The sequence below is a fragment of the Ranitomeya imitator genome, chromosome 6 (assembly GCF_032444005.1).
Source record: "Ranitomeya imitator isolate aRanImi1 chromosome 6, aRanImi1.pri, whole genome shotgun sequence".
Taxonomy (NCBI): Eukaryota; Metazoa; Chordata; class Amphibia; order Anura; family Dendrobatidae; genus Ranitomeya; species Ranitomeya imitator.
Window position 1 is genome coordinate 128,694,579 of NC_091287.1, and position 22,858 is coordinate 128,717,436.

General features: G+C 45.1%; 1 protein-coding gene across 4 annotated transcripts in view; it reads left to right on the top strand.

Moving 5' to 3' along the window:
- DNAJC13 (DnaJ heat shock protein family (Hsp40) member C13) overlaps nt 1-22,858 on the top strand; it is a 248,732-nt gene that overhangs the window by 216,039 nt on the left and 9,835 nt on the right. For 3 of the 4 annotated variants that reach the window (XM_069730085.1, XM_069730086.1, XM_069730088.1), the window contains 7 exons: nt 7-176; nt 1,679-1,721; nt 4,292-4,465; nt 4,946-5,125; nt 5,209-5,349; nt 6,516-6,659; nt 6,739-6,838. In XM_069730085.1, the coding sequence (XP_069586186.1) occupies nt 7-176; nt 1,679-1,721; nt 4,292-4,465; nt 4,946-5,125; nt 5,209-5,349; nt 6,516-6,659; nt 6,739-6,838 (952 nt within the window). Of the gene's footprint in view, nt 1-6; nt 177-1,678; nt 1,722-4,291; nt 4,466-4,945; nt 5,126-5,208; nt 5,350-6,515; nt 6,660-6,738; nt 6,839-11,066; nt 11,192-22,858 lie in introns of those variants that run through there. The other variant, XM_069730087.1, reaches the window with a different exon arrangement.

Sequence of the window (22,858 nt, forward strand, 5' to 3'; positions counted from 1 at the left end):
TTATAGGTCAGAATTGCATTGATTAAGTTCTTACCAGGGGTATTCATGGATGCAATGAGGGACAATGCTGAAGCCGCTGTCCATATATTTGAAGGAACCCATGAAAATCCAGAATTAATTTGGAACGATAACTCCAGGGAAAAAGTGTCCACCACAGTCCGTGAAATGATGTTGGAGTAAGTGGAAACATGAAACCTATTAGTACAGCACTTAAGACTGTAATACCTCCTCCACATTATCTTTTCACCATACTGACCACTGAAGTGCAGGTTCATCTGTAAACGGAATTTTATGGTGTGCATAAGGAATCTTATCTGCATAAAAAGTAGGCTTTTTGTAGACACATTGTTTTATTTATCTTGTATAGAGTCACATTCAGGCATTATAATCTAGAGCTGCATTCATAATTCCACAGGCTTCAGGGCTCAAGAAGCACTTATCACCAATCTGGGACTGCAATTTTTATGTAAAACATCACTCCATCATTTTTTGAACCTAAGTCCCGCTCCCCCATGTCATATATTCATGTTCCGGTGCCACTCCGGCCCCTCTGTGCCATCTTGTGTCAGTAGCTTCTGACTGACCAGGAGTCAAAAGTTGCGTTAACCTCTCAATGCAAGTCTATGAAAGCCAGAACAAGGCTCCCATAGACTTACATTAAAGTGTGACCTTCCGGCTCGCTCCAGCAATCACTGGAGCAGCCAGCAGGTCACAAACTGCCAGAGACCGACCAGAGCGGCAGTGATAGAAGGGGAAGATGCCGGAAGGCGAGTATGAGTAGGGGCAGGGGGTTTGAAGCACCACTCCATCGGTAAAATTAAAAAAAAAAAAAACACTGCAGTGGTGCTTTAATAAGAGTAGGCAACCCCAGATTGCTGATTGTTTTCTAAATATCACACATTAACAAAAGCAGTAAGAAGGGTCTCTAACGTCCCCAAAAAGACCTGACTTTCTTGTAAAAGTCCGTTCCAAACTTTCAGATTGTAGGATCCTGGCATGTAGAGCTGTATCCCACAACCCTTGTGACCCGTCTCCCATGAAGAAGTGATATCTCATGAGATCTTGCTCTTTGCACTAATGTAGCGCTGCTGTGCTCTTTACTAAACTGCTCCTCAGCAGTAACCACCCTAATGGGCAGCCCCAGGTCGCTGAGGAGGACTGTCAGTCTTCAAGCATTCCTTGCTGGCTCCGCTCTGGTGACTTGCGTCCTGGGGTGTATGGGTTTTACACTTGACCGTGTACAGTAAGTGAGTGTAGGCTGTTATAAATCATAGGTGATACTATGTAGTAACAAAAGGTTTTTATTCATACAGTCTTGCATCTTATATAGGAATATAGTATGTACAAAGTATTCTTTCTAAGCAACAAACGTAATCTGCGTTACTCTTGGTGACACCCCTTGTGATTCCTAAAGTAAGCATATATCATGACTAAGCTATGACTCCTCCGCCAATGTGCAAGATGCTGGGGTTACACAGCCGCAAAGCTCCATATTTTACTCTGTGAGATCTAGTGGCCATAATGTATGTATGTATGTATGATGAATATTAATTACATGTATACTAGAGGATATCTACGTGATGTAGTCCCAGTTGTTGTCTCTTGCAGTAGTTGTTCTATCTGATCTACTCTTTTTGTATTGGTATGGACATATACTAATATGCTTTTTAACTCTTAGGCACTTTAGGCAGCAGGTAGAAAACCCTGATGCAAATTGGAGGGTAAGTTTCTTTGTTTTATTTTTAAACTAACAAATGTATTTGCAGGTAAATTGCTTTATGCTAAATGTAAATCAGAAATATGAAGCTTTCTTTCTACTGTTCCTTTTGAAATCCATTCCTCACATTAGTTCAAAAATTGCATCACAAACTCGAGTAGTGTTTTTTCCCCAAAAAACTTGTGTGCACTTTTTTAGTGGAATCTGTCAACAAGTTTTTTGCTATGTATGTAAAGAGCACCAGCTCCGACAAACCTCCGACTTCTCAATTTCCCTGACTCCGACTCCGCAACACTGCTTCACTACTGAGCATGTACATAAAGTGCAGCACAGATTCATCTCCACAACACTGGTCACTACTGAGCATGTACATAAAGTGCAGCACAGATTCATCTCCACAGCACTGGTCACTACTGAGCATGTGCATAAAGTGCAGCACAGATTCATCTCCACAGCACTGCTTCACTACTGAGCATGTGCATAAAGTGCAGCACAGTTTCATCTCCACAGCACTGGTCACTACTGAGCATGTACATAGCAGCACAGATTCATCTCCACAGCACTGCCTCACTACTGAGGTACATAAAGTGCAGCACAGATTCATCTCCACAGCACTGGTCACTACTGAGCATGTACATAAAGTACAGCACAGATTCATCTCCACAGCACTGGTCACTACTGAGCATGTACATAAAGTACAGCACAGATTCATCTCCACAGCACTGGACACTACTGAGCATGTACATAAAGTGCAGCACAGATTCATCTCCACAGCACCGGACACTACTGAGCATGTACATAAAGTACAGCACAGATTCATCTCCACAGCACTGGTCACTACTGAGCATGTACATAAAGTGCAGCACAGGTTCATCTCCACAGCACTGGTCACTACTGAGCATGTACATAAAGTACAGCACAGATTCATCTCCACAGCACTGGTCACTACTGAGCATGTACATAAAGTACAGCACAGATTCATCTCCACAGCACTGGTCACTACTGAGCATGTACATAAAGTGCAGCACAGATTCATCTCCACAGCACTGGTCACTACTGAGCATGTACATAAAGTACAGCACAGATTCATCTCCACAGCACTGGTCACTACTGAGCATGTACATAAAGTGCAGCACAGGTTCATCTCCACAGCACTGGTCACTACTGAGCATGTATATAAAGTGCAGCACAGGTTCATCTCCACAGCACTGGTCACTACTGAGCATGTACATAAAGTACAGCACAGATTCATCTCCACAGCACTGGTCACTACTGAGCATGTACATAAAGTGCAGCACAGATTCATCTCCACAGCACTGGTCACTACTGAGCATGTACATAAAGTGCAGCACAGATTCATCTCCACAGCACTGGTCACTACTGAGCATGTACATAAAGTGCAGCACAGGTTCATCTCCACAGCACTGGTCACTACTGAGCATGTATATAAAGTGCAGCACAGGTTCATCTCCACAGCACTGGTCACTACTGAGCATGTACATAAAGTGCAGCACAGGTTCATCTCCACAGCACTGGTCACTACTGAGCATGTATATAAAGTGCAGCACAGGTTCATCTCCACAGCACTGGTCACTACTGAGCATGTACATAAAGTACAGCACAGATTCATCTCCACAGCACTGGTCACTACTGAGCATGTACATAAAGTGCAGCACAGATTCATCTCCACAGCACTGGTCACTACTGAGCATGTACATAAAGTGCAGCACAGATTCATCTCCACAGCACTGGACACTACTGAGCATGTACATAAAGTGCAGCACAGATTCATCTCCACAGCACTGGACACTACTGAGCATGTACATAAAGTGCAGCACAGATTCATCTCCACAGCACTGGACACTACTGAGCATGTACATAAAGTGCAGCACAGATTCATCTCAACTAAAAGCTGAGACCCTTAAATCAGGAACAGACATTTGTAGGGCATTTCATAACTTTCCCAAATTGTTATGAAAAATTTTACAGCACATCCAGCATTGTACTACTGCACTCAATTTATAATATATGTTATGAGTTGGCGTTGGTCCATTTTATACCAACTCTGCCAGAATTGACACAGACTCTGACTCAACAGCCCAGAGCACCATAGTGTAAGGGCAGAGAACCTGGTTTGAGCAACGGCACATACTGAGCTGTGTGGTGTTGTTTCACTACAGTCAGTATTTTATCAACAGGAGATTATCACTACAGGACAACTGACCTTGTGCCTCCTAGTCTAACCCCATCCCCAGCACAGATTAGCAGCTCTCTATCACTATACAGTGTATACAGGAGGCTGTGGAATGGGGTGGGTTATACACAGCTCAACAACCGAGCTCTGCTAGACCTGTAGCAGATAAAACACTGACTCTATCACAACTGCTGCACCTCGTAAACTGATATATCAGTGGAATCAGATTCCCTGTCCATACCTCATGCTGCTGTCAGATTAAATGGCAATAACCTGCTGACAGATTCCCTTTAAATATTTGCATTGTTGTTTGCTTTGTATTTATGGTTTCAACTATGTGTTTTTTAAAAATAATCCAAAATGCTTTTGGTCTTCTCTAGTTGCCTGATGATTTCAATATCGCATTTGGAGAGGCACAAGGGGAATTATCAGTCGGCGGCGTTTTCCTAAGGATATTTATCGCTCAGCCTGCTTGGGTTCTACGGAAGCCGAGAGAGTTTCTGGTTGCTATACTGGAGAAATTTACAGAACTGCTGGAAAAAAATAATGTCCATGTAAGATTACTGGGCCGTGAATATCAGTTTCAGATATAAATGTTTCATATAAATCTATATTCTGTAGCATTGCTTGTTGGCATTACATTTCTGCCATAGGGTGAGTGAAGGAAAGCATTAACTCTACATTTTGATGGTGTTCCCATCGTTTAAATTCTCAAAGATGAGAAGTTGATCGTAGAATAGCTCAAAATCCCTCTTTACCCATTTCACAGTCAGCTGCTGATGTTGCAGCCGGGGTCCGTAGCGCCAAAATCTTGTCAAGCTGATTAACCGCAAAGTTGAGGATGTGCTTAGTTAGTCTGACAAGATATTGGAAGTACGGACGAGCACCAATGTATACAGAATTGATGCCCCATCACCCCCACAGTAATATAATGCCAGAACTTGATTTAACAAATAGGTCATTTCCCGATTCCTTTTTTTTTTTTTTTTTAAATAATACAAGTAAAAGTTTTAAATATTTTTCTTTTCCTATAGGGTGAAACCTTAGAAACTGTAACTACAGCAACAGTCTGTCTGTTCAATGCCCAGCCCCAGTTATTGGACCAAGTCCCACCTTTGGGTCACCTGCCGAAGATCCTCCAGGCATTGAACCACAAGAACAACGCAATTCCAAAGTGTGCAATACGGGTCATCCACACGATGACGGATAATGAGGTACGGTATGACTGCGCAGGATAGTTTTCAATCCTTGTCACTTGACCTCCATGGAATTAAACGTCCCTTTTGTGTTATCTCAGTTATGTGTCCGGGCAATGGCTTCACTGGAAACAATTGGACCATTCATGTGTGGGATGAAGAAACGGTCGGACATGATTGGAATAGCTTGTGAGGCTCTCAATAGGATGTTCCAGAAAGAGCAAACGGAGTTGGTGGCACAAGTGAGAACACGTCTGTTACTTTACTTTGGAGCTGCACTGCTTACTAGTAAAATATGGTCTGTTATCGAAGTCACGATCTAACTATACTGCTAGCACAGTCTTTTTGGGGGGAAAATGAAAGGAGAAAAAGTGAACCCTTGCATGTAATGACTTGTGTATTCCCCTTTAGCAGCTCTCACCTCCACCAAATGTTTTCTGCATCTGCAAAGCTTTGCACAACTTTAACAGTTTGCACACGTTAAGTATTTGGCGCTCAAATTTCTGCATCTCTTGGTAAAAAAAAAACCGCACGTTTTTGCTCGCTTTTTGCTTGTGTTTTTGCACAGATTGTTCCCCACTTATTAGTATGAGTGAAATCTGCAGCACAAACTCTGAAAGAATTGTTGTACGGCAGATTTAAATCTGCAACAAATCTGCATGTCACAAATAAGCATTGTGTGCATGAGGCTTCAGGATTCTCATTCACTTTGCTGGCATCAGCAAACACCAGGTTTTGTGACAAATCTGCACTGAAAAAAAACAGCAAAAACTCAGTGTGTGCACACAGCCCAAGGCGACCCTTCAACTTGGGACTGAAAATTGACTATGCATTTCTCATCTATAGTCACCAGGTGCCCTCCACTTTCCTCCCACTGCCTCCTCCGATCAGATCTGCTTTTCGATCTTCTGACCCCCGCATTATGTCAAAATCACACCTCTCTTTCCTGTAATGTGGGATAGGTTAAGGCAGTCTTTTAGACTTACCACTGCACTCCCTATGCCACTGCGACAGTCATTTTGGAAGCAGGAGAAAAAAAAAGCCAATCTGAGCAGAGGAGGTAGGGGTAGGCAAATGCAGGGCACCAGGTATGGTGACAATAGAGGAGAAATATGTCTTCACCTTTCAGTCCCAAGGAGGAGTGCTGGTTTAGTCATTTTATTTTTATAGCGTCAACATATTCCGCAGCTCTTTACAATTAAGCTTTAGGAGGGAATTTTTGATCACTGCTTCCCGCAAATGTGTCCAGAGTTCTTTCTGTAGGTTGCATTTAAAAGGCAGCAAACCGTTATATTTGGTAGATTATATAGCTGGGTGGGGGTTAGTGTTTTTTTCTGTCCATGTAAATACAAAAAAAAAAATCTCATGTTAAAATTGATAAGTATATAATATCATTTATGTCTTCCAGGCACTTAAAGCTGATCTAGTTTCATATTTACTAAGGTTGCTTGAAGGACAAGGCCTTGAGAACTTAGAAAGTCCTGCTGCCACAAAGGCTCAGATAGTTAAAGCATTGAAGTCAATGACTCGTAGCCTACAGTATGGGGAACAAGTGAGTAATCTCCTACAATAATGTAATGTATGCACCTGCCTATATTCGTAAGAAATAAAAATGATTCTGTATTTTCTAGGTAAATGAAATTCTGTCTCGATCCTCTGTATGGAGTGCCTTTAAAGATCAGAAACATGACTTGTTCATTTCTGAATCACAAACCGCAGGATACCTCACTGGTAAGCAGTCCTCTCTAACTGGGGAATCGGCTTCTTTATAATATATTGTTTTTATTCACAGAAAATGACGACTATCTATGTAAATACAGGGCAACTTGTATTGTCACAGATTTATTGCCTGTACTGCAGACCAAAGCTGCATTCAAAATGTACCTTATCTCTATATGCCCTATTGGGGGATATGGATACCTTGGAGGGGTATCCCCCACTTAAGGCCTCCTCTATTACACTGATCTGCTGTTAGAAGCTGTTTTCTGGAGAAGAAAAAAAAAAAAACACATATGCAGATGAAAATAACAGATGGCTGTGAAGCAGTCTATTACTGCCAGCGAGTGCAATATGTTCCTACAATGAACAGGATAATAATAATAATAATAATAATGATCTTTATTTTTATATAGCGCTAACATATTCCGCAGAGCTTTACAGTTTTGCACACATTATCATCACTGTCCCCGATGAGGCTCACAATCTAGAATCCCTATCAGTATGTCTTTGGAATGTGGGAGGAAACTGGAGTACACGGAGGAAACCCACGCAAACACGGAGAGAGCATACAAACTCTTTGCAGATGTTGTCCTGGGTGGGATTAGAACCCAGGACCCCAGCGCTGCAAGGCTGCAGTGCTAACCACTGCACCGCCGTGCTGCCCCAGGATTACACCTTAGCTATGTTGCATGGCTGCTACTCCTTTTCCTAATTTTATATGCATGGTTTTAGACTAACATACGGTATTTTTAAAACCAAAATTGTCGCTCTTACCAACCTTCTTTAAAGGTGTATTCTCAAGTTATGAAATGGCTTTAATTCCTTAGACAGGATGAAAATAAGCAAGTTTGCTATTGACTTGCTTTTTCTATCTGCTGCTATTATCTTGCAATATGAGCTTTTATCTTTCATTGTGTACAGCTGGTTTCCATGGAGCGTGCACAGTAGTTATATTCGAGGAGAGGGGTAAAATCTTAATATACCAGCCTCCTTTCTCCAGCACATTGATTTCTATACAGCAGTTGCCTGCTCATATCACTCTCCACTTCTGAGGATCCTCCCCACAGCTTTCAGAGCAGGTCTGTTAATCATGGCTCTCACTGTCTGGAGCTGTGTGTGTGTCCAGATGCCCTGTAATCTCTATATGAAGATATATTTATAACAGTGCAGACTAAAGAACCAACCATCGATTGCTGAATGTGATCAAGCAGAACTTGTGCTGAGCCTTTCAGTTACACTAATTTTACAGTTCTGCTACTCAGCTGTCACTTGAGGAGGAGAGCCCGCACAGTCAGAATCCAGGGAGTAAGGAGATTGCATATCTCTGAGCTGTTCAAGAGATAACTTGAGAATACCCCTTATAGCATAGCTATGGGAAGCTTACCTAATGGGAGTCCACACATGCCAACATTTGAAGTTTTTCTGGCTAGTATTTCAACACAAATCTGCCATAACTGCAGCAAAATCCATGTCTCACATTCAGACTGTGCTGAGGATTAACATTGGATTTTAGTTATTTTGTAAAAGCTTATGACCTATCCAATAAACAGCTGGTTAATGGATGCCACAGGTAGGCATTCATCACCACCTCTGTTTCTCATCTAAGTTGGGAAATTTTCTTGATTATATGTTTATAAGGGTTATTCCCACAATCTGACTATTGTTCACAAAGCACACTTATCGATAATATACAGCCTAAGCCCAAAGAAAGATTCTTGCACCTGTCTTTTTTTCATCTTGATCTTGCCCCTCTATGCATCCAACTTCACATCTCTAAATGGGTGGTCCTATTCTGTCACGGTTCCCAGCAGCACATTACTGCTTTGTGCTTTTCACTAGCACCATCTCTCTGAATTGATGACTTTGAGCTATGCAGGAAGCTTAGCTCACTGATGAATGTGTATAATAGCACAGGCTTCCAGCATAGCGTTGCCATGCTGTGCTGTACTCCGCTGCACTCACCACAGATATTTGGCACATCATCAACTTAATCTAGTTTAAGAATACATTCTGCTCTTCTGCATGCTCTTAAACGCAATTATACCTAATAGATATACTTTTCTGCCATCTACATCAACATAGCTGCATACGTGTGTTAGCATCATTGCTCAGTTAGCTGGTTTGCAGCCAAGCTGAATTGCCCTGTGCTCTGCTTTACTCTGCCGGCACAATGGAGTTTGTAATAACTAGGCACAGCAAAGCTGACACAACCGGAGCTGGGCTGTGTTTAATGCTGGATGCTGACAAATTAATGTGACAGATGCTTCTTTGTAGATGCATATGATAGAGGAATATCTTCTACTATATGCAGGACTGTTGAACTCTTACAGATCAGTAATGTAAAATGACAAATACAGCCATGTTGATCTAGATGCCAAAAGACAAAATCGGCATGACGGACTACTTTACGAGACCAAACAGTGCACAGAAGAATAAGGTGTATTCTAAATGTAGTATACTTTGTCATTGGAAGCATAGCACAGCTGAGCTATGCTGGAAGCCATTTGAAAGCATTTGTACTGACTGCACATATTTGACCAGGAGCTGTGAAACCACAACAAATCTGATGCAATGGCAACTCAAGGGTAAATAGAGCCTTAAGGTGCATCCTAAGAACGGGCAATGTGTGCGAAACGGGACAGATTTAACCATGGGTTATATTGGCATAAATTAATAACTATAAATGTACATTATTATAAGACCCGCATTGTGATTTTGGGAATAATCCTATAAATGGAGGCAAATGGGCTGTGCATGATCATAGAACTTTTGTAGAATTATAAAGTTCCTCAATACAAATCCAGGCAGATCTCTACCATGAAGAATCTCTTCCCCGATGAAGCTTCCCTCAGAATGGATCCATGACGTCAGGTTACTGTTGGTGAAGCACTATAGCATATCTTTCTAGATCTCAGAGCTGCACCAAACCATCAATTTTGTCCAAAAGAGATGGTATTATACTCAAGAAAAAAAACAAGTAGTAGACCCTAGATAAGAAGGCACCACCAAAGTATCTGTATATTAAATATTAATATTGGCAATTGAAAGCTGTACAACTCTAATATAGAGCACATGCACGGCATGCTGACATAACCCTCTATGTGGAATGTTTTGCAAATGTTCAATCTCTGAGTTTAAAGAATGTTTGGATAATTCTGGCATAAAAACATGCTGCTATAAAGTGGTCTTCCTGGAAATAGGTATGTCCTCTGGGGTAGGAGGGTTTTGGATGTAATAGAAATCTTGACTTCGGTCAAGTTGCTACTAGTCGGCCTCTGTACCTCATGGGAGGAGATTTATACCGGGATAGAGAGGAGAAGTTGTCCATTGTAACCAATCATATCCCAGCTCTCTAATTCATTGGAGGCAGAGTGGTTAGAGGGAATCTGTAAGATCAATCCTCACCTAAAGAAAAGCATACATTGACCTGCAGGTCTATGAAACCTTAATATCTTCTATCTTTTGCGGCATTCCCGAGTGATTAGCATTTTAATTCATATGCAAATTAGTTAAGTGGCACTTAAGGGGCCACTGCCTCTAGAGCTGGTTGCCAGGCACCAGCCTGTTTAGCTTTACTGATACAGTGGCTCACTGCCTGATCTCCTCGCCTGCCTTATGACATAAATCAAATTAAAAAGACTGGTGCTGGGAGGTTACACCCAGAGCACTTAACATGTCATTTGCATATAAATTCCAATGTTAATTACTCTGTAATGCAGCAACAAGTTATAAAGGGTCCATGCATTTTGCTTTCAAGACCTGCATGCCCTTATCTGCTTTTTGAAGGACCGATTCCCTTTAAAAGAGCAGGAAAACCACTTCAAACAACTATTTCTATGTTTACCTGTGCAAACCCTGTATTTCACTCTTATTATGGCTTTCGCACACTTTTCTGGCATTTTCAGGACATATTGCTGTTGTGACAATGAGCTGCTGGACCAGAAGGGTTGTCTTGTCTTGTTTTTAATCTGGCAGCTCCATCCGTATGTGTACAAATAGCGGCCAGGTCTTCAGCTATATTAATCTTCAGGGCTGCCTGTTTTGGAAATGGCTGTGTGTGGACAGGCATTATCAAAAAGACTCTTCCTAAGGAACAACTGCAAGAATTTGAGTGCCATGAAAAGCTTTCTTGCGAATGTCCATTAAGATGAGCATGGGACTTGTACTCCTTTATGCTTGTTGCTGTCTGCTTCCTTCCTAACCTCTTCCCTTGCCTTTTACTTTTCTTTTCTTCCTTCAGGTGTCTCTCCTTCCCTTCTTACTGGTAGCAGCCCCCTTCATCTCAGAAGTGGGCTTTAGATGCTTTCTTCCAGGCAGCTTGCTATCTGCTGTGTAGCTCTGTAACACAGGTACAATGCTTGTTGCACCTGCTGCATTCTTGCATCTTGTGCTCAGTCATGACTGTATGTACACAATTCCACCACCACCGCCCTCCTTTTGTTGTGTTGAGTCTCCATCATTTACATTATTACGTTGTTCTATTCAATGTTTCTCACATCTAGTCCTCCAGAAAACAGCGAGCTGCTGATGTTCTGACACAAATTAAAGCCCCGGTGTGTTACCAGCATCCTGAATTCTTGTTTTCACCTACATCTGCTGTCAGGGTACAGTTCCCGTACACATTAGATTGACATTAAAAGGATTTTGTCAGAAGCAAATGACAGTTCAAACCAAGCACGGCACCTTATAGGGGACACAGCCCTAATAAAAAAATGTTCTGTCTAAATCCATTGCCATGTTTGCAAGAAATTGTTGTTTATTCTAATATGCTGATGAGGTGCTTGATACACCCTTTTTGATGCCAAGCATGTCCCCTACAAGGTAAAGTGCTTTGTTTGAACAGTCTTTTGTGCTGACAGACTCCCTTCAATGTAATGTGGTTGAGCAGCTTAAAGAGCATCTGGAACATCTTGGAAAAATTCCAGAGGTTAAAGGAGATCAAAATATGACCCTTTCTGAAATATATACAATTATTTAAATTTAAAAATGTCTCTAATATCATAACAAAAGCTTTGCCCATTTAAGGAGGGAGACTTAAGTTTGGCTCCTTACTGTCTCACTATTCTGACAGATTGTAAGACTTCCCGCCTCAGAGCTGGGAGTTACCACTGTGTGGGTAGACTCTGTGCAGTCATGCTCCATGTGATTATAGGAGAGAAGGAGAATAGAAGCCTCTACAGCTCCCCAATAGCAGATTAAAACATCCCAAGCTCCTAGTCCTCTTGTAGTAGACTAACCCTTTATAAAGTAGCCATGTACTTTTCTGGCAGGTTAACCCTTTACCAGCAGCTCTGCCCTTCTTCTTTAACTGTGCTGCAAAGACACAGCTTATTACCCATTACTCATTTTTGTCTGATTTTTCTTTTGGCTAATTTGCAGGGCATTGGAATGCATCGGTGACTTATTTCACCACATTTCTACTTTTGTATTTGGTCAAAAGCTAAATTGATTTGTTCACCCTTAATCTTGACCAGATCTGAGTACAAGGCTCCATTTACCCTAATGGGTCCTATAGAAAAAAAAATCTCAAAACGTAAGGAGTTCCAACTGAGGGACACATCTATTAATGCAATATTGAATATCTGCTATATATTGCTGTGATGCATCTGACACCAGTATCTTTTACCTTGTAAAGCAGGCTATTTACATGAACGTCTGCTTTAGGCGTCTCAGTATGCTATTAGTTTTCATGTGCAACTTGCATCAGCATTTCCCAATGTCATTAATGAGTTTCCCAAATTCCCTACATGTGCCCTAAATGTATCAGGTTTTATTTTCACAGAGCTGCCACTTCCCATTACGATTACAGACAAGAGGTCTCTGGCATAAGCCATCATGTCTTAAGTAAAGTTGTGTCCGTATCACCTATGATTGGCTTCCTTAGTTACACCAAGTGATAACCAAAAAAAGAAAGAAAGAGCTTTTACTTTTAACACCACTGTCCTTATCCATGCTCTAACCTAGCATATATATTTATTTTTAAATCTCCATCGGTTCCACTGTGCTGGGTTACCATACAAAATACAAATATCAATTACAGTGAACAAACTAACAATGACAGACTGGTACAGAGGGGAGAGGGCCCGGACGTCTTGGGGCACAGACTTCCAGAGGATGGGGGATATTCTGGAGAAATTTGGGAGAATACAAGGAGGTCTTTAGAAGACCAGAGGCTACATGTGGAAAGATATCAGGAGATTAGTTTGGTGATATGTGGAAGAGACAGATTATGGACGGCTTTGTAGGTCAATGTTAGTTTGAACTGGATATGTTGTGGGGGATTGGGAGCCGAAGAAGGGATTTGCAGAGGGCAGAAACAGAGGAGTAGGGAGGATAGAGGTTGGTTAGTTGGATAGCAAAGTTAGAGGGGTATTCCCATTTCCAAGATCTTATCCCAATATGTAGTAGGTGTAATAATAATAGCAAATACCTGAATCGCGATCCACCCGCTGCTATTAACTAGTTAAATGCTGCTGTCAAACGCTGACAGCGGCATTTAACTACGGCTTCCCGCCGCGTGGCCGGAAATGCTCTCATCGGGGGTCAACGATGCGTCGGTATAGTAACCAGAGGTCTCTTTAAGACCTCTATGGTTGCTGATGCCTGCTTGCTGTGAGCGCCACCCCGTGGTCGGCGCTCATAGCAAGCCTGTAGTTAAGCTACATAGGCGCGATCTGATGATCGCTGCTATGTAGCAGAGCCGATCAGGCTATGCCAGCTTCTAGGCTATTAAAGCATGGCAAAAGTTTAAAAAAATGTTTAAAAAAATATGAAATAAAAAAAAAAATACATAAAAGTTTAACCCCTTCCCGACCTTTGACGCATACGCTGCGTCATGAAAGTCTGTGCCATTCCGACCCATGACGCAGCATATGCGTCATGGAAAGATCGCGTCCCTGCAGATCGGGTGAAAGGGTTAACTCCCATTTCACCCGATCTGCAGGGACAGGGGGAGTGGTAGTTTAGCCCAGGGGGGGTGGCTTCACCCCCTCGTGGCTACGATCGCTCTGATTGGCTGTTGAAAGTGAAACTGCCAATCAGAGCGATTTGTAATATTTCACCTAAAAAAATGGTGAAATATTACAATCCAGCCATGGCCGATGCTGCAATATCATCGGCCATGGCTGGACACACTAATGTGCACCCACCCCACCCCTCCGATCACCCCCCCAGCCCCCCGATCTGTGGTCCGCTCCCCTCGGTCCTGTGCTCCGCTCCCCCGTCCTCCTGCCCGCTCCCCCCGCACTCCGATCCCCCCCCCGCACAGCGATCCCCCCCGTGCTCCGATCCACCCGCCCGCACAGCGATCCCCCACTCCGTGCTCCGATCCACCCCCCCGTGTTCCGATCCACTCCCCCGTGCTCCGACCCCAACTCCCCTCCCCCCCCCCCCCCGTGCCCTGATCTCCCCCCCCCTCCCCCCCCCCTTATACTTACCTGGCCTCCCGGGGACCGTCAGTCTTCTTTCCTGGGCGCCGCCATCTTCCAAAATGGCGGGCGCATGAGCAGTGCGCCCGCCGAATCTGCCGGCCGGCAGATTCGTTCCAGAGTGAATTTTGATCACTGAGATAGGTTATATCTCAGTGATCAAAATAAAAAAAAAAGTAAATGACCCCCCCCCCCCCCCCTTTGTCACCCCCATAGGTAGGGACAATAAAAAAAATAATTTTTTTTTTTTCCACTAAGGTTGGGGTAAGAACTAGGGGTAGGGGTAGGGTTAGGGGTAGGGTTAGGGTTAGGGTTTCGGTATGTGCACACGTATTCTGGTCCTCTGCGGATTTTTCCGCTGCGGATTTGATAAATCCGCAGTGCTAAACCGCTGCGGATTTATGGCGGATTTACCGCGTTTTTTCTGCGCATTTCAATGCGGTTTTACAACAGCGATTTTCTATTTGAGCAGTTGTAAAACCGCTGCGGAATCCGCAGAAAGAAGTGACATGCTGCGGAATGTAAACCGCTGCGTTTCCGTGCAGTTTTTCTGCAGCATGTGTACAGCGATTTTTGTTTCCCATAGGTTTGCATTGAACTGTAAACTCATGGGAAACTGCTGCGGATCTGCAGCGTTTTCCGCAGCGTGTGCACATACCTTTAGAATTAGGCTATGTGCACACGGTGCGGATTGGCCGCTGCGGATTCGCAGCAGTGTTCCATCAGGTTTACAGTACCATGTAAACATATGGAAAGCCAAATCCGCTGTGCCCATGGTGCGGAAAATACCGCGCGGGAACGCTGCGTTGTATTTTCCGCAGCATGTCAATTCTTTGTGCGGATTCCGCAGCGTTTTACACCTGTTCCTCAATAGGAATCCGCAGGTGAAATCCGGACAAAAAACACTGGAAATCCGCGGTAAATCCGCAGGTAAAACGCAGTGCCTTTTACCCGTGGATTTTTCAAAAATGGTGCTGAAAAATCTCACACGAATCCGCAACGTGGGCACATAGCCTTAGGGTTAGGGTTGGAATTAGGGTTGTGGTTAGGGGTGTGTTGGGGTTACGGGTGTGTTGGGGTTAGGGTTGTGATTAGGGTTATGGCTACAGTTGGGATTAGGGTTAGGGGTGTGTTGGGGTTAGTGTTGGAGTTAGAATTGAGGGGTTTCCACTGTTTAGGCACATCATGGGGTCTCCAAACGCAACATGGCGCCACCATTGATTCCAGCCAATCTTGTATTCAAAAAGTCAAATGGTGCTCCCTCACTTCCGAGCCCCGACGTGTGCCCAAACATTGGTTTACCCCCACATATGGGGTACCAGCATACTCAGGACAAACTGCGCAACAATTACTGGGGCCCAATTTCTCCTGTAACCCTTGGGAAAATAAAAAATTCTGGGCTAAAAAATTATTTTTGAGGAAAGAAAACGTATTTATTATTTTCACGGCTCTGTGTTATAAACTTCTGTAAAGCACTTGGGGGTTGAAAGTGCTCACCACATATCTAGATAAGTTCCTTTGGGGGTCTAGTTTCCAAAATGGGGTCACTTGTGTGGGGTTTCTACTGTTTACGCACACCAGGGGCTCTGCAAACGCAACGTGACGCCCGCAGACCATTCCATCAAAGTCTGCATTTCAAAAGTCACTACTTCCCTTCTGAGCCCCGACGTGTGCCCAAACAGTGGTTTACCCCCACACATGGGGTATCAGCGTACTCAGGAGAAACTGGACAACAACTTTTGGGGTCAAATTTCTCCTGTTACCCTTGGGAAAATAAAAAATTGCGGGCTAAAAAATCATTTTTGAGAAAAGAATTTTTTTTTTTTATTTTCATGGCTCTGCGTTATAAACTTCTGTGAAGCACTTGAGGGTTCAAAGTGCTCACCACACATCTAGATTAGTTCCTTTGGGGGTCTAGTTTCCAAAATGGGGTCATTTCTGGGGGATCTCTAATGTTTAGGCACACGGGCTCTCCAAACGCGACATGGTGTCCGCTAATGATTGGAGCTAATTTTATTCAGTCGCCATGACAGCACAACGAGAGAGGGGATCCGCCCTTCAGGGACAGGAAACCTCAGACATAAAAGGGCGGCACCTCACTCACCCGCCAGTTGGTTTCCTGTCCCTGACAGTGGAACCTCTTCAGACAGGCCCAGAGAAGAGGGTTGAAGATAGAAGCTATCCCACTCCTGACAGGCCGATGCAGGTAGCGGGGGTCCCCTACCTCGGCCTGATCAGGGGGATGGAAGCACCACACGGCAGGGGGACTGTCTGTGTAGGTGACAGCAGGAGGAAGCAGCCCTAAGCGGGGGGCTTGACTTCAGTGGTGCCGCTGTTCACCTGGTACGTGAGGCCCAATGGTGCGCATCTGCCGGAGCTCCTGGGGTCGGTCCGCCGCTGCTGCTGGGGTCTGCGGTGGCTAGGTGAGCGCTGCCGTCCTTGTTCGGCGCGTCTGCTCTCAGCGCCGCGGCCGCGTCCGGAAGGGGCGTGTCCTGATGACGCGGGTGCGGCGCGGTGCGATGACGCGGCCGCGCATGCGCGGTAGCGTCTTATCCTGGCTAATGGCGGCGCCCGGCGTTGCAGGGGGGGATTTTGGCCTCAGGGTGTCTGGCGCTCTACGGGCGCTAGCGGGGGCAGTACCAATTAGCGGTGCACCGAGGGATGTCCCTGCTGACCCCCCATCCGGGGGTGGTACCCAGGGGGATAGATTTAAACGCTGCACTGAGGCCTCAACATTGTTCCTGTCCACCATCTTGGAATGGAGTCTCTGGAAGGAACACCGCAGCTGGGCGGTGAGCAGCAGCAGTTACCTGAACAACCTTTGAGCAGCTCCCAGCGGCGTTCTAGTGGCAGTAGTCGCGCTGGTAGAGCCAAAGAATCTCAGAAGTCAACTAAGTCCTCTGGCCGTAAGGAATCTCCGGCTAAGAAGGACCCCCCGATCACGGTACCATTCACTGCAGGGATGGGTAAGTGAGCTTCGTGAAAGTACATTTCTGATAGCTGTCCCTCCTTGTATTCCCTCTCTCCTTATTAGGGGAGGAAATCTGTGTCCAAATCCAAACATAGAGAGTGTGCCATCTGTACGGAACCTCTTCCGGATGGACATAAAAAGAAATTGTGCAGCATCTGCATTCAACAATTAATTGAGGACGAGACCCCTGACCTTACGTCTACTCTTAGGGATCTGGTTAGACAGGAAGTCAGAGATTCCATAAGGTCTCAGAAGACAGTTTCAAAAAAGAGGAAGGAGATATTATCCCCAGCCTCGGATGTGGATTCAGACACGGGTGGTGTGAGTTCGGATTCTCATCCGTCATCATCATCAGAGGACGTGGAATCTAGTCGAACCTGTCTATCACTGGACAGGGTTAACCGCTTAGTCAAAGCTGTCAATAGCACTATGGGCATTGAGGAGACCCAGGCGGAATGTTCCATCCAGGATATAATGTTTAAAGGCATAGATCGCAAATCCAGAAGAGTATTTCCCGTAGTTGATAAAGTTAAGTCTCTGATTACGAGAGAATGGAAAAAACCCGAAAGGAAGGGGTCTCTCCCACCAGCGTTCAAAAGAAGATATCCCTTTGAGGAAGAAGCTTCTTCCTCCTGGGACAAGGTCCCGAAACTGGATGCAGCGGTGGCTAAAGCATGTAAAAAGACGTCTCTTCCGTTTGAGGATCTGGGGAGCCTAAAAGACCCGCTTGATAGGAAAGCTGAGGTATTCCTTAAAGGAGCTTGGGAAACATCAGCGGGTTCCCTGAGACCAGCGATTGCGGCCACCTGCACTGCCCGGTCGTTGATGGTATGGCTGGGTAATCTAGAAGACCAGCTCAAGGATAAGGTTCCTAGGAGCGAGATCCTATCATCTATGTCTATGATTCAGGATGCAGCAGCCTTCCTTGCGGATGCGTCAGCCGATTCTGTTAGGCTAGCGGCAAGGTCATCAGCACTGTCCAATGCGGCCCGTAGGGCTCTTTGGATAAAATGCTGGCCAGGAGACTTGCAGGCCAGATCAAAACTATGTGGCATCCCCTGTGAGGGGGTTCATTTGTTTGGCCCAGTGCTGGATGAGCTTCTAGAAAAAGCAGGTGACAGTAAGAAGCGATTCCCTCTCCTAACAAGACCCTTCTATAGACGGGACTATAATAGAGGAGGGCCATATCGCCGAAGATCGGACAGGGATTCAAATAGAGAATCGACCAGATACAACTCTTACAGGAGAAGAGGTAGAGGTTACATGTTTAACTCTTCTAGAGACTCTAAAAAGCATCAATGACTGGCGGCCCAGGTGGGCGGTAGGCTTTTGGCCTTCTACCCAGCCTAGGTAAAAATCACCAATAGTCCATGGATACTCAGTATCATTAAAGAGGGGCTAAAGTTCCAATTCCACCATACCCCCCTGGAAAAATTCAAATTAACTCCTATCCGTTCTTCTCCCGCAGAACAGTTGGCGTTGGAGTCAGAGGTTCGAGATCTCCAAAAAAAGGGGGTTCTCGTTAAAGTACCTACGGAGGAACAAGGTACGGGGTTTTACTCCCCTTTATTCCTGGTAAAGAAGCCAGATGGATCTTATCGTACCATCATCAATCTGAAGGGCCTGAATGTATTCCTGCTGGTTCCATCCTTTAAAATGGAATCTGTGAAGTCGGCAATAAAGCTTCTTTTTCACAATTGCTTCATGGTTGTCTTAGATCTGAAAGACGCCTATTATCATGTCCCGATACATGCAACTCATCAGCGCTTTCTCAGGGTGGCGATTTCTCTTGCCGGCACAGTGGAGCACTTTCAATATCGGGCACTCCCCTTTGGTGTTGCAGTCGCACCTCGGGTGTTCACTAAGATTATGGTGGAGGTTATGGCACACCTTCATGAGCAAAATATACTAATAATTCCCTATCTGGATGATTTATTGATCGTTGGGCGCTCAGAGGTACACTGTAAAGAACAGTTGGGGAAAGTGATGGCGGCGTTACACAACTTAGGATGGATTATCAATCTCAAAAAGTCGCGTCTTCAGCCCTCAACATCACAGCAGTTCTTGGGTCTTACTGTGGATTCAGCTCAGCAGGAATGTCGCCTGCCAGACTCAAAAGTTGATACTATTCACCGGCTGGCCTCCAGAGCAATTAGTAATCCCGTAGTTTCCCTAAGAAGTGCTATGTCGCTCTTAGGTTCACTTACTTCTTGTTTTCCGGCGGTGATGTGGGCACAGTTTCACTCCAGGGCTCTGCAATGGGATGTTCTGCATAATTTTCGGCGTCTGGGCGCTAACCTTGACAAAAAATTTTCCCTATCTGTAGAGGCCACGGGTTCACTAAGGTGGTGGACACACATCCCTAATCTGCGTAAAGGGGTACCTTGGACATATCAGTTATCACGGGTAATAACAACGGATGCTAGCCCCACGGGGTGGGGAGCACACTGGGAGGGCAATTGCATTCAGGGTCTGTGGTCCCATTCTGAGCGAGACACGTCCTCCAATCTGAAGGAATTGATGGCGGTGGAACGCGCCTTAGATAGGTTCCTTATACCTCTGCAGGGTAGACATGTTAGGATACTCTCTGACAACCAGGTGACCGTTGCTTATGTGAACCACCAAGGAGGTACACGGTCTAGGTCATTAATGAACGTTACAAATCATATTTTTCAGATGGCCGAAAATCACCTGCTCTCCCTTACGGCCCTTCATATAAAGGGAAATCTAAATACCATGGCCGATTACTTAAGCCGCAACGAGCTCAAACAAGGGGACTGGTCTCTAAAACCGGCTGTCTTCAATCAGATCGTGCGGTTGTGGGGATGTCCAGAGATAGATCTGTTTGCCAGTCGAGGAAACAAGAAACTCCATCAATTCTGTTCCCTAGACCCAAGGGACAACCCGTACGCAGTCGACGCTCTTCTGATCCCCTGGAATTTCAATCTCGCCTACGCTTTCCCTCCTCTGAATCTCATTCCTATAGTTCTGAGGAAAATTCGGGAAGACGGAGCCCGAGTGGTTTTAATAGCCCCATTCTGGCCCAGAAGGTCTTGGTTCCCATGGTTGAGAAGCATGTCCATTTCCCAACCATGGATCCTCCCAGAAATACCGGACCTCCTTTCCCAGGGTCCAGTCTTCCATCCACGAGTAACCAACTTGCACCTGACAGCGTGGAACTTGAGAGGTCACTTCTGAAAGGAAAGGGATTCTCCCAGAATCTTGTAAATACTCTACTTAAAAGTAGGAAAGCCTCCACGACTAGCATTTATGTTAGGGTATGGAGGAAGTTCCTATCAAGTTCAGGAGCACAAATTGATCAAAAACCTGATATTGCTCAGATCCTAGAATTTTTACAGAAGGGCCTAGAGTTAGGCTTAGCCACCAGCACCCTTAGAGTTCAGGTTTCAGCTCTAGGGGCACTATATAATTCCAACATAGCCAGTAATCACTGGATAACAAGGTTTTTCAAAGCGGTCACCAGATCCAGGCCGGTTGTTAAACAGAGAATAGTTCCATGGGACCTAAATCTTGTGCTCTCAGCTCTAACACAAGCTCCGTTCGAGCCTATTGACTCTGTCCCGATCAAGATCCTGTCGGTCAAAACAGCCCTCTTAGTTGCTCTTACATCGGCAAGAAGGGTTAGTGATCTTCAGGCATTATCCAGGCAACGTCCATATATGCAATTTTTGGAAGATAGAGTGGTGATGAGGCCTGACCCTCTTTATCTTCCAAAGGTTGCCTCAAAATTTCATAGATCCCAGGAGGTGATCCTACCTTCATTTTGTCCTAATCCCTCTAACAATAAGGAGCAGAGATTTCATTGTTTGGACGTACGTAGGTGCCTTCTTAAATACATTTCAGTAACAGACACCTGGAAAAAAGACCACGCATTATTTTTATCCTACCAGGGGGTTAGGAAGGGACTTAGAGTATCAAAAAATACCCTAGCCAGATGGATTAGGGAGGCGATATCTCTTGCTTATACCGCAGGTGGCGTGGAGATTCCAGAAGGTATAAAGGCTCACTCCACTCGTGCGGTAGCCACATCCTGGGCTGAGAGAGCAGAAGTATCGATTGAGGACATCTGTAAGGCGGCCACATGGTCTTCTCCATCCACCTTTCTTAGACACTATAGATTAGATCTAGGTGGCTCCTCCGACCTCACGTTTGGGAGAAGGGTGCTGGAAGCTATTATCCCTCCCTAGTCACCTTTTCACTTCTCTGAAAGTCTCTCGTTGTGCTGTCATGGCGACTGAATAAATACGTACGCTACTCACCTGGTAGCAGTGTTTTTTCAGGAGCCATGACAGCACCCTTATATTCCCTACCCTCTTTGCTTATGGGTTCAACACTTCCTTTAGAAAATTCCTAAGTTTATTCACTGGGTGAATTGTACCATATATTAATATTGTTTATGTGCTACTAACCTAGAAGGTCCTTTCATACTCTGTAAACCAACTGGCGGGTGAGTGAGGTGCCGCCCTTTTATGTCTGAGGTTTCCTGTCCCTGAAGGGCGGATCCCCTCTCTCGTTGTGCTGTCATGGCTCCTGAAAAAACACTGCTACCAGGTGAGTAGCGTACGTATTTCCATTTAAAAAGCCAAATGGCGTGCCTTCCCTTCTGAGCCCTGCCGTGCGCCCAAACAGTGGTTTACCCCCACATATGGGGTATCTGCGTACTCAGGACAAACTGGACAACAACATTTGTGGTCCAATTTCTCCTATTACCATTGGCAAAATAGGAAATTCCAGGCTAAAAAATCATTTTTGAGAAAAGAAAAATTATTTTTTATTTTCATGGCCCTGCATTATAAACTTCTGTGAAGCACCTGGGGGTTCAAAGTGCTCAGTATGCATCTAGATAAGTTCCTTGGGGGGTCTAGTTTCCAAAATGGGGTCACTTGTGGGGGAGCTCCATTGCATAGGCACACAGGGGCTCTCCAAATGCGACATGGTGTCCGCTAACAAATGGAGCTAATTTTCCATTCAAAAAGTCAAAAGGCGCGCCTTCCCTTCTGAGCCCTGCCGTGTGCCCAAACAGTGGTTTACCCCCACATATGAGGTATCGGCGTACTCGGGAGAAATTGCTCAACAAATTTTAGGATCCATTTTATCCTATTGCCCATGTGAAAATGAAAAAATTGAGGCGAAAAGAATTTTTTTGTGAAAAAAAAGTACTTTTTCATTTTTACGGATCAATTTGTGAAGCACCTGAGGGTTTAAAGTGCTCACTAGGCATCTAGATAAGTTCCTTGGGGGGGTCCAGTTTCCAAAATGGGGTCACTTGTTGCGGAGCTCCAATGTTTAACCCCTTTCTGACATCGGACGTACTATCCCGTCCATGTGGGGTGGGCCCCTATGACCATGGACGGGATAGTACGTCCAGCGCGATCGGCGGCGCTCACGGGGGGAGCGCCGCCGATCGCGGCCGGGTGTCAGCTGCCTATCGCAGCTGACATCCGGCACTATGTGCCAGGAGCGGTCACGGACCGCCCCCGGCACATTAACCCCTGGCACACCGCGATCAAAGATGATCGCGATGTGCCGGCGGTGCAGGGAAGCACCGCGCAGGGAGGGGGCTCCCTTCGGGCTTCCCTGAGCCCCCCGCAGCAACGCGATGTGATCGCGTTG